The sequence below is a fragment of the Mobula hypostoma genome, chromosome 7 (assembly GCF_963921235.1).
Source record: "Mobula hypostoma chromosome 7, sMobHyp1.1, whole genome shotgun sequence".
Taxonomy (NCBI): Eukaryota; Metazoa; Chordata; class Chondrichthyes; order Myliobatiformes; family Myliobatidae; genus Mobula; species Mobula hypostoma.
In genome coordinates this window covers 168,518,804-168,532,041 of record NC_086103.1, presented here as the reverse complement: position 1 = coordinate 168,532,041, position 13,238 = coordinate 168,518,804, and the positions used below count along the sequence as shown (strand labels likewise).

The 13,238-nt window shown below is 40.4% G+C and overlaps 1 protein-coding gene across 3 annotated transcripts in view; it reads left to right on the top strand.

Annotated features, from left to right (window-relative positions):
* tubgcp5 (tubulin gamma complex component 5) overlaps window positions 1–13,238 on the top strand; it is an 81,351-nt gene that overhangs the window by 19,867 nt on the left and 48,246 nt on the right. For all 3 annotated transcript variants that reach the window (XR_010018763.1, XR_010018764.1, XM_063054536.1), the window contains exons 5-10: window positions 2,722–2,801; window positions 5,044–5,179; window positions 6,267–6,384; window positions 6,536–6,625; window positions 9,818–9,911; window positions 10,528–10,774. Coding sequence is in view for 1 of the 3 variants with exons in the window: in XM_063054536.1 (XP_062910606.1) it covers window positions 2,722–2,801; window positions 5,044–5,179; window positions 6,267–6,384; window positions 6,536–6,625; window positions 9,818–9,911; window positions 10,528–10,774 (765 nt within the window). In the remaining 2 variants the exon portion in view is untranslated. The remainder of the gene's footprint in view (window positions 1–2,721; window positions 2,802–5,043; window positions 5,180–6,266; window positions 6,385–6,535; window positions 6,626–9,817; window positions 9,912–10,527; window positions 10,775–13,238) is intronic.

Below are 13,238 nucleotides of genomic sequence, written 5' to 3'. Positions count from 1 at the left end.
CTGGTTCGAGTGGAGCGTCCTCGTCGCACTGGCTGCCATGACCACCACCGGATCTTCTCCAGTAGCAACTCCGGTTGGGTGTTAACTTTTATGGGTAGTCCCCGGTCCACCAGGTCCGATGTTGCCTCCTCCACTATAGTGTAGATTTTTGTCCCTTCTTCATAAAAGACTCTTAGCCGAGCTGGATACAGGGTCTGGAATCTGATGTTGTTTTCCTTCAGGACCCTCCGTGCTTCCGCATATTCCTTCCATCTGGCAAGAATCCCCGGTGCGTAATCATGGTCAAAGCTGATTTTTACAATCGCTCCACATAAAGCCTTTCTTTTGCCATGTCAGTTTAAGCATTTCTTCCTTTGTTCTGTAGCTAAGAAATCTGACTAGAATCGATCTGGGCTGGGCATCTGCCGGGGGGTGTGGTGCCAACGTGCAGTGGGCCCTTTCTATCTGTAGGTCTTTTGCGCCTGGTATGTCAAGGTTCTCTCTAAGCAGCTTCTCCGTGAAGGGAATTATCAATCCGAGTTCACCTTCAGCTTCTTCGGGAACTCCGTAGATTCTCACATTTTCCCCTCTTGAGCGGCCTTCTTGGTCTATTAGCTTCCACTGGAGCTGCTCTTGTTGCTTTAGCATTTCTGCTATCGTTTCCTCTGCGTTTTGCAGCCTCTTCTCAGTCCCTACAATCCTCGCTTCGGCTTCATCTAACCTCAAATTAGTTTTTACTATTTCTCCTTTAATATTTTCCAGCTGTTTGTTGTTATCTTGTTGGAAATCACGAATCTCTTTGAGAATCAAAATTAGGTTTACTGACTCTTCCTCATTATCTCCATCCTGGCTAGCCGTGGGGAAACTAGCCACCTCATGTTGCTGCGACATGTTATATTTATCAGCATTCTGAGTGAACTTTTTATTCTTATACTTAGACGTCATCCTTGCCCTTTTTATTGATACAGTTATATAATACTAATTATTGATCTACTTTCGGCTTTGGGGCAGTTTACATTCTTTTTTATTGAGAGACCTTCCCCTACGCTGCCATTCCCTTGGTGACCTGCATCAGAAATTCAGAAGCAAACTGGAAATAGTGTTTGACTGTTTTGGGCCGTTACTTCCATAATGTTTAGGTCTCAGTAGTGCTTGCAGTGCCCAGGCCAGGATAAAGCTCTGTTTCCGTCAGATGCTGCAAACTTAGGAGATCACTAGATGATTTCAATGATTTTTAAAGTGTGGCTATTATACAACTTTGCAGTGATAATGCAAACCCAAAAAATGTAATTCCATCTCATTTTACCTTTCTGCTGTTACCATGCTATACTACCTTTCGAAATACGGCTTTTTGCAAACCTGTTGAATTTTAACTTATAGGGACTTTTTAGCATTCAAATTGTAAAAGGCATCAGAAGTGCTCGCTTCATCATATATACTGTTGAATTGGGACTAGATGATCTATTATTCTTAAAAGTACTTAATAGTACCTTGCCCTTTTGAAATCAAAATAGCTTTTCCCCTGTGTGTAACTTTTTTTAATTCCTGCTTTCCTGATTTTGAGAGAAGCATGCAGACCATTTTTGGGAGTCTTAATTTTTACAGAAGTGTTTGCTGATTGATAGTTCTTCTCTGTTAATGTTCTTTAATCCTTGTGTTTATTATTTTAATTTTACAGACTTTTTATTTTATCCTTTCCAAGTATTTTTCTTCATTTCTATTGTAATTTTATTAATAAATGAACTTCTGTACTTTTCCAGACTTTTTAAAAAAAATGCTCCAATAATGTAGCAGAGTATTAGAGTAACACTGTTTCAACACCAGCGACCTGGATTCAATCCCACCGCTGCCTTTAAGGTGTTTGTACGTTCTCCCTGTGGGTTTCTCTCTACGGTTTTCCCCCACTCTCCAACGTCAGTTGGAGGTTAATTGGTCACGTGGGTGTAATGGGTGGTGTGGCTCATTGTGCCAGCAAGGCCTGTTACTGTGTTGTATCTCTTTTTTAAAAAAGTTGTATTACATTTGTTGCAATTCCTATTGTGGACAATTGGTTTTACAGTAAAATAAATTTAAATAATGTTATAAGTGCATGATTTGACTGTGATTCTCGGTTAAGAGGATAGATTCGTTAATAATGCTTCTTCAGAATTTTTCAACTGAAGCAGCTTGCACTTTGTCTGAATGCAATCTATATGGAAGGATAAATGACGACTTTAAGCAGAGGACACTAAAAGCATGTTTATGTGGATGGCTTTTAGGCAATCCTGTGCAGTTTGAGGGAAAGGCAGCAAAGAGCAATAGTTTTGGAAGAAAATTCCAAATTGAAGGTTGGAGGAGCCACACGATTGATGGACTGAAGGTTAATATGGACTGCCATAAGTCTTTCGTGTAAAGGATAAACACAAGAGATTCTGTAGATGCTGGAAATGCAGAGTAGCACATACAAAATGCTGGAGGAATTCAGTAGCTCAGGCTGGAAAGGAATTAGCATTTGATGTTTGTGTAAAGGAATTTTGATTAAAGTGTTTTGTTCTCTAGAAACTCAATGGGGAATTAAGAGAGGGTGTGTAACAAATGGAGCCTATGTACCGAAAGTAGACAAAGTGATGAGACAATGTATAGGGGGGCACACTTAGAGGGTGGATATTTTATGATAAGGAATGAGGCAGAAGTGCAATTTCTAACTGAATCCTTTTTTCAGTCAATACAATTATAAAATTAAAAGGTACTGTCTTTATGCAGTAAAACACGATGATTTTGACTGGGGGAAGTACCTGATGGAAGGTGAAGAAATTGATATTGGTCCTTATCCAGATACTCCAGTGAGTAACTTACTTTCTGTCTTCCTTATTGTGGGTTGTCTTGTGCTGTTTTACTGTGGAATTAATGTGTTCTTCAGATCTGCTGAAGCCATTGTAGATGTGTGTTAAAAATTCTGTGAGAACAGCCTGACAAGGTTAAGTTCACTGCCATCCATTTTGAACCAACATTTTAAGTTCACATTTTTCTCCATGACTTTCAAATCTTTTCATGCTTTCACTTCACCTAATCTCTGTTAAAGTTCCCTTATTTGTTTGCTGACTTTTCATCTACCCCCTTTTTTCTCTGTCCCATTACAACAAAATAAGCTTTTTGAATTGTGTTTTTTGGAATTCTGTCTATAAACTCCACCATCAAGATTTTTTTTCCTCTAACCTTAGACTACTTTATAAAAAGCGCTTTACATCTGAGCTTTGGTCAATTCATACACATTGTATATTTTTCCTTGCCTGTTTTCATCCCCATATTCCTACTTCTTCCTTACCAGTTGAGCTCAATGCTTTCCATGTACATTTTGAGCAGGAAAATTATACGAAGGAGGTCTCCCATTCCCCTTTCTGAATCTGTTTCTTATATCTCAGTTGCAGAAGACCATTAGAGCAGAATTAAGCCATTCAGCCTATTGAGTCTGTTCTGACATTGCATTATGGCTGATTTTATTATCCCTTTCAACCCATTTTCCTGTCTTCTCCTTGTAACCTTTGACACCCTTACTAATCAAGAACCCATCAACTTTCACTTTGAATATGTCCAAAGTTTAATTAGCTTCTTCCCCATGGCTTTCAGACTTCTGAGCCAATCACCTTTTTCACATCTCCTTTATGGTGGTGTGGCCATGTTCTCAGACTCTAAATTCTACCTCTGTTAGTCATTCTGTTACTGTTACTTAACATTTCATTTTATATTATTTCAGATTGCACTGCTCTACTTTGCAACATTTCATTGATTTGTGCTGGACACTGTATTTATTGTATGTATTATTACCATATAGACGGTTTGCTGTATGAGCTTAATGTGAGCAAGGAATTTCACTGTACCCTGGTGTATATGATGATAAACTAATCTGAATCTGAACAAAATAGATTATTTCTATGATTGTTTAATATATACAGTGGATTCTGGTTAATTGGGACACATTGACCCAATTAGGCAGCTGCCCCAATGAGCTGAAGTTTCATGGAAATAGCTAAAAAGTTATTTAAAAAAGTCAAACTACCATTTAACTGAGTAACAAATTATGTATTTAAATGAAATACAGAACAAATTAGAACACTTACCAAAACTACTACAGTGCTATAAAGCTGTATATTAGTTCCCAGTAGTTATTGACAGTAGAATTAATCCATTGTATGCTGCCATGTTCATTTGATTGACTGTAAATGATCAGAATCAGTGCAGACACCTAATGCAGATAATTGACTGCCTTCAAACAGTGCTTTTGGTGCTTACGTACTCCAGATCTTTTCTGTAACATTCAAGATAATTATCAATACCTTCAAATTCGTAATAGTTTCTAACTTGTCGAAGTAGTGAAATTGTTTCATTTTCACTCCCTGCTGTTTCTGGCACCTTCAGGCCAGAATGCTTGAAATTGCAGTGTACAGAACAGTTCTGAATTGTCTTACTGCTTATCATTCGCCAACTGTCAGTGACAAAATTCACTGTTTTTCGAATACAGACGCATTCAAGTACTGCTATTTAAAAACTGTTCACTCTAAGCATGGTATATTGTCTAATGGCCACACAACTGACACTGTTACAGCTTAGGACATCAGAGTTCAATCCCAGTGACCTCTTTAAGGAGTCTCTGTGTGTCCTCCCCATGGAATGTGGGGGTTTTCTCTGGTCCTCCGATTTCCTCCCACAGTCCAAAGACTTATCGGGTAGGTTCTTCGGTCATTGTAAATTGTCTTGTGATTAGGTTAGGGTTAAATCAGGGCTGTCAGGGATCGCTAGGCAGTGCAGTTGGAAGGGCCAGATGTGCCTATTCTGTGTTTAATCAGTAAATGTTATAATAATAAATTATTGCGACATTCATGCAACTGTCACTAGTTAGAAAGTGTTCGGCGACCATTGCTTGTCCCAATTAAGTGACAGTATTGCAAATAAATGAAGGGAATCCCGGCTGTTTTCTCTATTTGTTTTTGTTCTTTAAGAGTTGCCCCAAATAAGCGGCTACCCTGATTAACCGATAGTCCAATTAACCATAATCCACTGGATTTATATATTTTGTTTAATTCTTAGGAGTGGTCCGAAGAAGAAAGTGAAGAAGAACTCCAAGAGTCCTTGAGTAGGGAGGATTCGGGTATTCAGGTTGACAAAACCCCACCAGAAGAGCAAGCACACATTAAGAACACAGGGCCCCATATCTCTTTAAAGGGTACGTGTAGTGGGAGTCTGAAGTTCAGGCCAGTATTTGATTCACTTGGGTTAACTGCTTTGAAAAGATGCTGTCCTCATTGGTTATTTAGCACATAGAGCTTTCCAGAACAGTACAGGTCCTTCGGCCCACAATATTGTACCACCCTTTTAACCTACTTTAAGATTAATCTAACCCTACTCGTTCACACAGCTCTCCATTTTTTCTATTATCCGTATAGTTTTCTAAGAGTCTCTTAATGTCCCTGATGTATCTGTCTCTACTATCACTCTTGGCAGCATGTTCCAAGCACTAACCTCTCTCTATGCTGTTTTTAAAGAAAAACTCTGATATCCACCTCCCCACTCATATTTTCCTCCAGGCACTTTAAAATTATGCCCCCTTGTGGTAGCCTTTTCCACCTGGGCAAAAGTCTCTATCTGTCCACTACTCTCTGCCTCTCATCATCTTGTACAGCTTTATCCTTTCATCCTCCTTTGCTGCAAAGAGAAAAGCCCTGGCTTGCTCAATCTATCCTCATCAGACATGCTCTCCAATCCAGGCAGCATCCTAGTAAATCTCCACTGCACTCTCTCTAAAGCTTTCCACATCCTTCCTATAATGAGGCGACCAGAAGTGAACACAATATTCCAAGTGTGGTCTAACTGGAGTTTTATTTATTGGTGACATAATCTCGTCCAGGTTGGGTGTGTTGACGACAAGCCGTGCATCCTAGAAAAGATGTTAGAAAAGTACCGTGTATTTTCTCCCTGTTTTTTTTCACTCTTGGAAAAAACAAGAATTTTGAGTATAGAGTGGGTGTTCAGTATAGAGTAGACAAGAAAGGACTCAATTGAGCTTGGCTGGCATTCTGTCTTGGCTTCATTAATGGAGAAAAACATACACGGAAACTGCCAGGCATCCTAATTTGTGTTTTTACTGTATTCTTGGGGGCTCAAAATAACAAACATGGACAAACTGATTGAAGCAAGTAGTCTTGTGCATTGGTTTAACAGATGTTAGAACGCAATTCCTTAGAATTATTATTGATAGAGTATTTGTCATCAAAATGTATTGTTTTGTTTAATGTATTTGCTTCTTGACTTAGCCAATGAATCAGAAGTACAGTTGTGGCTGGATCAGCATGTGGTCACTCAGTATTGGACAAACAAACCATCGAAATTTAGTCACAGCTTTCACCTACATTCCAATTTAGCAGCTGTCTGGTAAGAAAGTATCTGCCACTGCTTTTTAGTAACTTGTTTTCTGGACGATGTTTAATGTGAAATTTTGACATAACCGAGTGTATTTGTACTAATCACTTAAAGTAGTTTGAATTTTTTATTAATATTTTTTGTTAATATTTTTTACCTCTAGGGAGCAGCACTTATACAATTCTGATCCGCTATATTATTCAGATGATCGAAAATTTGTTACAGAAGCCCAAGTTATACGAGAAACATTGTGGTGAGTACCAGTTATTACTTCTAGGTATCTTGTACATCTCTGCAGCTGCTGACTTATTGATCTTGAATGCTTAACTAATTTTGAGATTCACTTTCTAGAAATCTCACTGTCTAGTGATAATCACACAACAAGTCCATAGGTTTATACAGCTTTTTCCACAGTTCCATTGGTTGCTGGTTAGCATACAATTCAGTTGTTCCAGTCTGGATCAAAAGGACCATTGGCAGCAGACAAAAAGAAGATTGAGTTAAGAAATTCAGTGGATTTAATTCCTGTATTCATTGTGTACAACTATTTTCCAGCACAGCTCTGCTATGACTGTTGCATTTTCCTGTATTGCATTAACTTTGAACTGTTATGACTTCTTAATTGCCAATTCACTGGCATCTAAGAAACTTCAGTGCCATTTTTTTCATTGTGTTCAAGTTGAAGTTGGTGTCTGGCTGCTCTTGTAAATTAATTTATAATTGTCACATTTACCTCAGTATAGTGAAAACCTTTTTTGTGTTGATCAGAGATGGCGAAGCCTTTATGAAAAACATTTATGTATTACCTCTTGCTGTCATTTGAATGCTATACTTCTACTTGTGGGCTTCCCCCAGCACAATCCTCAGACTGGAATGTGTGGGCTAACCATGACAACCATGTTTTAACCCTAATCTAATCATTGGACAATTTACAGTTGTGTGCAAAAGTTTTAAGCACCCTTTATTTTTTTAAAATAAGTTTGGTTTCAGATGCCTATTTTTTGCCTTCTGCATTAGTATGTCAGTAGAAAAGAACAAATTTTCCAAAAAAAGTAAATGTTGCATAGAAATTTGTATTTTATTAATGAAAGTAACATGTTAAGTCGTAGGCTACTGACCGTTCAAGTAAAAAATTGATTACCTTGTTGGTATGTAACCCAGTGCACGGTTAAACAAAGATAACAATTAGATGGTAATGAGTTGAATGAAACAAGTAAGCTGAAACCGAAATAAGTGTAGAAAGAATCAAACTGGGTGAAGGACAACCAAACAAAAAGATGAGGGTGTGGCAGATGTGACAGAACCTTCAAATCATTGATTCTTACACCACGGCAAGAGTGAGCATGGGAACCAGACTCAAGGTGGCCATCCTGCATCAGCAAGGTCTCTCCCAAGCAGAAATTTCATGACAGACAGGAGTTTCAAGATGTGCTGTCCAAGCTCTTCTGAAGAAGCACAAGGAAACTCAGTGGTCAGCCGCGGAAACTGAGTGCAGCACGAGAGAGATAAATCAAACTGATGTCTCATCGAAATCGGAAGAAGTCCAGCACTGCTATCAGCTCTGAACTCACAGAAACCACTGGAACCCTAGTACACCCCTCTACAGTTCAGAGAAGTCTTGTCAGAAGTGGTCTTCATTAGATTAGATTAGATTCAACTTCGTTGTCATTGTGCTGAGTACAGATACAAAGTCAATGAAATGCAGTTAGCATCTGACCAGAAATGCAAAGAATAGTGTTATTTACAAAATAACTGAATAAAAAGTAAGTGCTACAGCACACAAACATAAAAGTACTGAGTACAATATGGGTGCAATACTGCTTAGCGCTGTGATGTGAGATTCAGCAGGGTCACAGCCTCAGGGAAGAAGCTCTTCCTGTGCCTGCTGGTGCAGGAGCGGAGGCTCTTGTAGCACCTACCGGATGGGAGGAGAGTAAAAAGTCCATGGTTAGGGTGAGATGCATCCTTGATAATGCTTTCTCCCTGCCCAGGCAGCGTTTATGGTAGATGTTCTCAGTGGTTGGCAAATGGGTGCCGATAATCCGCTGGGCAGTTTTCACCACACGCTGGAGTGCTTTGCAGTCCGATACGGGACAATTACCATACCACACTGAGATGCAGTTGGTGAGTATGCTCTCAATGGTACAGCGGTAAAAGTCCGTCAGTATCCTGGGACAGAGGTGAGCTTTCTTGATGCTCCGCAGGAAATAAAGGTGCTGTTGCGCCTTTTTGATCAGGATGGAGGAGTTCAGGAAAGTGTTGCTGCCAAAAAGTAATTCCTCTGAAGTGGAAACACAGCCAAGAGACGGATACACAGAAACACAAGGATAGGGATGCTGAACAATGGCAGCAAGAGCTCTGGACTGATAAACCAAAATTTGAAATTGTTAGCTCAAACAGCAGGCAGTTTGTCCATAGAAAAGCTGGGAAATGCGACATGGATGAGTGTCTGCAGCCAACAGTGAAGCACAGCGGAGGTTCCCTGCAGGCTTAGGGCTGTACTTCTGCAAATGGAGTTGATGATCTGGTCAGAATTAATGAAATCCTCAATGCTGAGAAGTACAAGCAGATTCTCATCCATCAAAGCAGTACCATCAGGGAGGTGTCTGGTCGGTCCCAACTTCATTATGCAGCAGGACAATGACCCCAAACAAATGGCCAAGATCATAAGGAACTTTCGTCAGCAAAAAGGGAGTGCAGCGTAGGTTCACAAGGTTAATTCCTGGGATGGCGGGACTGTTGTATGTTGAAAGATTGGAGCGACTGGGCTTGTATACACGAATTTAGAAGGATGCGAGGGGATCTGATTGAAACATATAAGGTTATTAAAGGATTGGACACGCTGGAGGCAGGAAGCATGTTCCCGCTGATGGGTGAGTCCAGAACCAGAGGCCACTGAATAAGGGGTAGGCTATTTAGAACGGAGTTGAGGAAAAACTTTTTCACCCAGAGAGTGGTGGAAGTGTGGAATGCTCTGCCCCAGAAGGCAGTGGAGGCCAAGTCTCTGGATGCTTTCAAGAAAGAGATGGATAGAGCTCTTAAAGATAGCGAAATCAAAGGTTATGGGGATAAGGCAGGAACTGGATACTGATTGTGGATGATCAGCCATGATCACAGTGAATGGCGGTGCTGGCTTGAAGGGCTGAATGGCTTACTCCTGCACCTATTGTCTATTGTCTACCTTAGCACGGGAAATGCGGGACAAGGGCGGTCCTAATAGCCTAATATACGGGATGTCCCGGCTAATACGGGACAGTTGTCAACCCTATGTTCAAGTTCAACAGTGCGTGACAGGGAATGAGGAAAGGTACAGCTGACTCATATCATTTCCTCGAGGCCCGGTAGCTCATGCTTTGCGGCCTGGTGGTTGGGGACCGCTGATATGCATTATCAAAATATGTCTAACAAAAGATTATTTACATTTTAACCTATTTTTTGTGTATAGGTTGCTGTCAGGAGTTAATAAACTTTTCCTGTACACAGTGCATGATGGGAAAATATCAGTGAGGAATGATGTCATGGTGGCTCACCTGACCCAGGTAAATAACTTGGTCATTACTGGGGGGGGGGCCCGTCACTGCAAGTGACCGAAGTTTGGCTTTCTGTGCAAATGTTCTGAAAAATCATCTTTGAATAAGAGTCCCTCTATTACTAGTGCAAGGTGTACTGTGGAAGACATAACATGCATTCATTTGCTTTGTTGATTTGACAAGACTTCCTTCTTTTGCATGTTTGCATGAATTTAAGTGCCTTTCTAAAAATATGTAACTATAAAATTAGAGTTAATTTAAGAATTCAAAGGCAAGTTCAAACAATTTTAAGTTAATCATTCGTTATAATTTAACTTAAAGGTGACTTTGCCTATACAGTTATCCTTAACTGGTTGTAACCCAGTATAGTCATATGATGAGCTGCTGTAAGCATCCCATTGCTTCTGAACAGAAGGCTACCCATTTCAGAACTCTGAGAGGAAAACTTTAGGCTGATACTCTTGACTGATAGATGTAATGCTGCACAGTTGGAGATGTCATTTGTGGATTATTTTATTGAATTTGTTTGGTAGCGAATTAGCAGATAAAAAACAAGACTGGACCAGAACATTTAGTTATTGAATTGTGTGAATCCTCTAACTTATTTCCCTTATCTTTTCCATAGAATTGTCTAAGAGCAGTATTGGAACAGATTGCAGCTTATGGACAAGTTGTTTTCAGGCTACAGAAATTCATGGATGAAGTTATTGGGCACAGCACTGAAAGCTGTTCACTTGGAGCTATTCCTACATCGAGAAAGTTTACTGAGCCACCTTTCCGAACATATCAGTCTTTTGTCTGGGCCCTGTATAAATATTTTATCAACTTCAAGGAAGAGCTTGTCAGCATTGAAAAGTGCATGATTACTAAAGGTATTTTATTCTTTTGAAATGTTAAAAACACTTTGTTTAGCTTGCAATGTTTCAGAAAATATTACTTTCTTCATTGTATTTCATAACTATTTCAATCAGTCCATGACCATTTTCTATAAAAACATGCTTTTCATTGGATATGATCAGTAGCAAAGTACTGTCACTTTCTCAAATCTGATGCAGAATGACAAAAGAGTGGTGGAGCTAGAAGGGTTGGCTCCAGTTATCCTGTTTTGATTCCATCCTCCAGTTCCATTTGTAAACACAAAAGTCTGCAGATGCTGGAAATGCGAAATAACACACACAAAATGCTGAGGAACTCAGCAGGTCAGGCAGCATCTATGGAAGTGAATAAACAGTCAACGTTACAGGCCAAGAACCTATGACTGGGTGTTCCCTGAGTGTCCATTTTCTTCCCACATCATTAAAGTTCTTTGGATTTGTAGGTTAATTGCCCCTATAGTATACTTGAGCGGTAGAATCTGCAGGGAGTTGATAGGAACATGTGGAGATTACAATTAGATTAGTGTAAATTGGATTAGTGTTCCTGTGGTCTCAGTAGGTGTCAATGGGATAAAGAATTCATCTCCATGCTATATGACTCTTTAAAATGATTAAAATGAAAGTGACAATTTTCCACAGTCAAACATAGCTATCAGTCTTACTTCAGTATGTGGTGGTTTGTTTTGTATTTGCATTGTAATCTACAAGTTCCAGTTGATGATTTTCTCAGTTTCAAGTTCTTTAAGTAAGAAAATTATCCTTGTATTTAGGTCCTGGCACTCTGACTACATGGTGCTGCCAGTGGTGCAGTTTTCACGGGATCATCCAGTGGTTTTCAGCAGCCAGATGCTTGTGATAAATTGGGAGAACAATGAGTAAAATAATGCGGTAAACTATATGTCTTGTTTCCAGATAGCAGTGCAGGATCCAAAATATCCAAAATTCCAAAATCCAAAACTGTCAGAAATCCAAACTTTTTTTGAGTGCTAACATGATGTCACAAATGGAAGATTCCACGAGGTTCCCAAGTGATGTGCAGGTCTCTGTGCACCACAAAAGTTACCTCACATATGTAACAAACAGAAGTTAATGAAAAAATAGAAAAACACTGCATAAAGTGAAAAGTTAGGATCTTGATCGTGTATTGAAAGAACGGATTCGTCAGCATCAGAGTGAACATATGCTACCTAATGGTATTCTGAGGCTTCCTTCAGTCAGAGTCGACCATGGATGTTGTGTCCTAGCTGTCTAGATAAGCAAGCCTGGGCAGTACGATATGGAGGGTAAGCAGTTGCCCATGTAAAAAGCTACCTCTCTCCACGCATCTGATGAACCCAAAGGAACAGCAGAGACTGGGCATTTTGGTACCAACAGTGTTGTGGGAGTTGCCGGTCAACATTGAACTCTACGTAGGACTGCCTTAGGGACTCCAGTTCCAGATTTTTTCCTCGGGTTTTGCTCCCGAAGCCTTCCCCATGAGTGGATGTAGCCGCAAGGCAGCGGAGGTTTGAGATCAGAGCTTTCCTTTTCCTAGATGAGCTGCCAAGCACAGCTGACAAGCCTCATCTGTCCGAAACGACTGGGTTTAAGGTGCCAGTAACCCGCCTTTGCCTCTTCTCCTGTCAGTTCCGCTGGGATCATCGGTGATGAAAATTTTACACTAAATGGCTGCATCAGTATAGTGTGATAAACAAGCATAAGACAAAGACTGCTTACTGTTAGCATGTAAATTCAGAGTTGGAAATTATGGTGATCCCAAGCTATCTCATTATATTTTCCAAAATTCAAAATCTGAAACACTTCCAGCCCCAAGCATTTCAGATAAGAGGTACCCAACCTGTCCATTGTATCATGGGCAAATATTGTATACCAGATTAGATCGATTTTATTTGTAATGTGTACATGTTTGCCATGCTTTTGGTGGCAACACAGCATGAACACAACTAGATCTTCCTGTCTCTGCCTCTGGAGACAGCTTATCCACTGATGTCTACTATAAGCCTACTGACTCTCACAGCTATCTGGACTATTCCTCTTCTCACCCTGTCTCTTCCAAAAACGCCATCCCCTTCTCGCAATTCCTCCGTCTCCGCTGCATCTGCTCTCAGGATGAGGCTTTTCATTCTAGGACAAGGGAGATGGCTTCCTTTTTTAAAGAAAGGTGCTTCCCTTCCTCCACTATCAACTCTGCTCTTAAACGCATCTCCCCCATTTCACGTACATCTGCTCTCACTCCATCCTCCCGCCACCCCACTAGGAATAGGGTTCCCCTGGTCCTCACCTACCACCCCACTAGCCTCCAGGTCCAACATATTATTCTCCGTAACTTCCGCCACCTCCAACGGGATCCCACCACTAAGCACATCTTTCCCTCCCCCTCTCTCTCTGCATTCCGCAGGGATCGCTCCCTACGCAACTCCCTTGTCCATTCGTCCCCACCGTCCCTCCCCACTGATCTCCC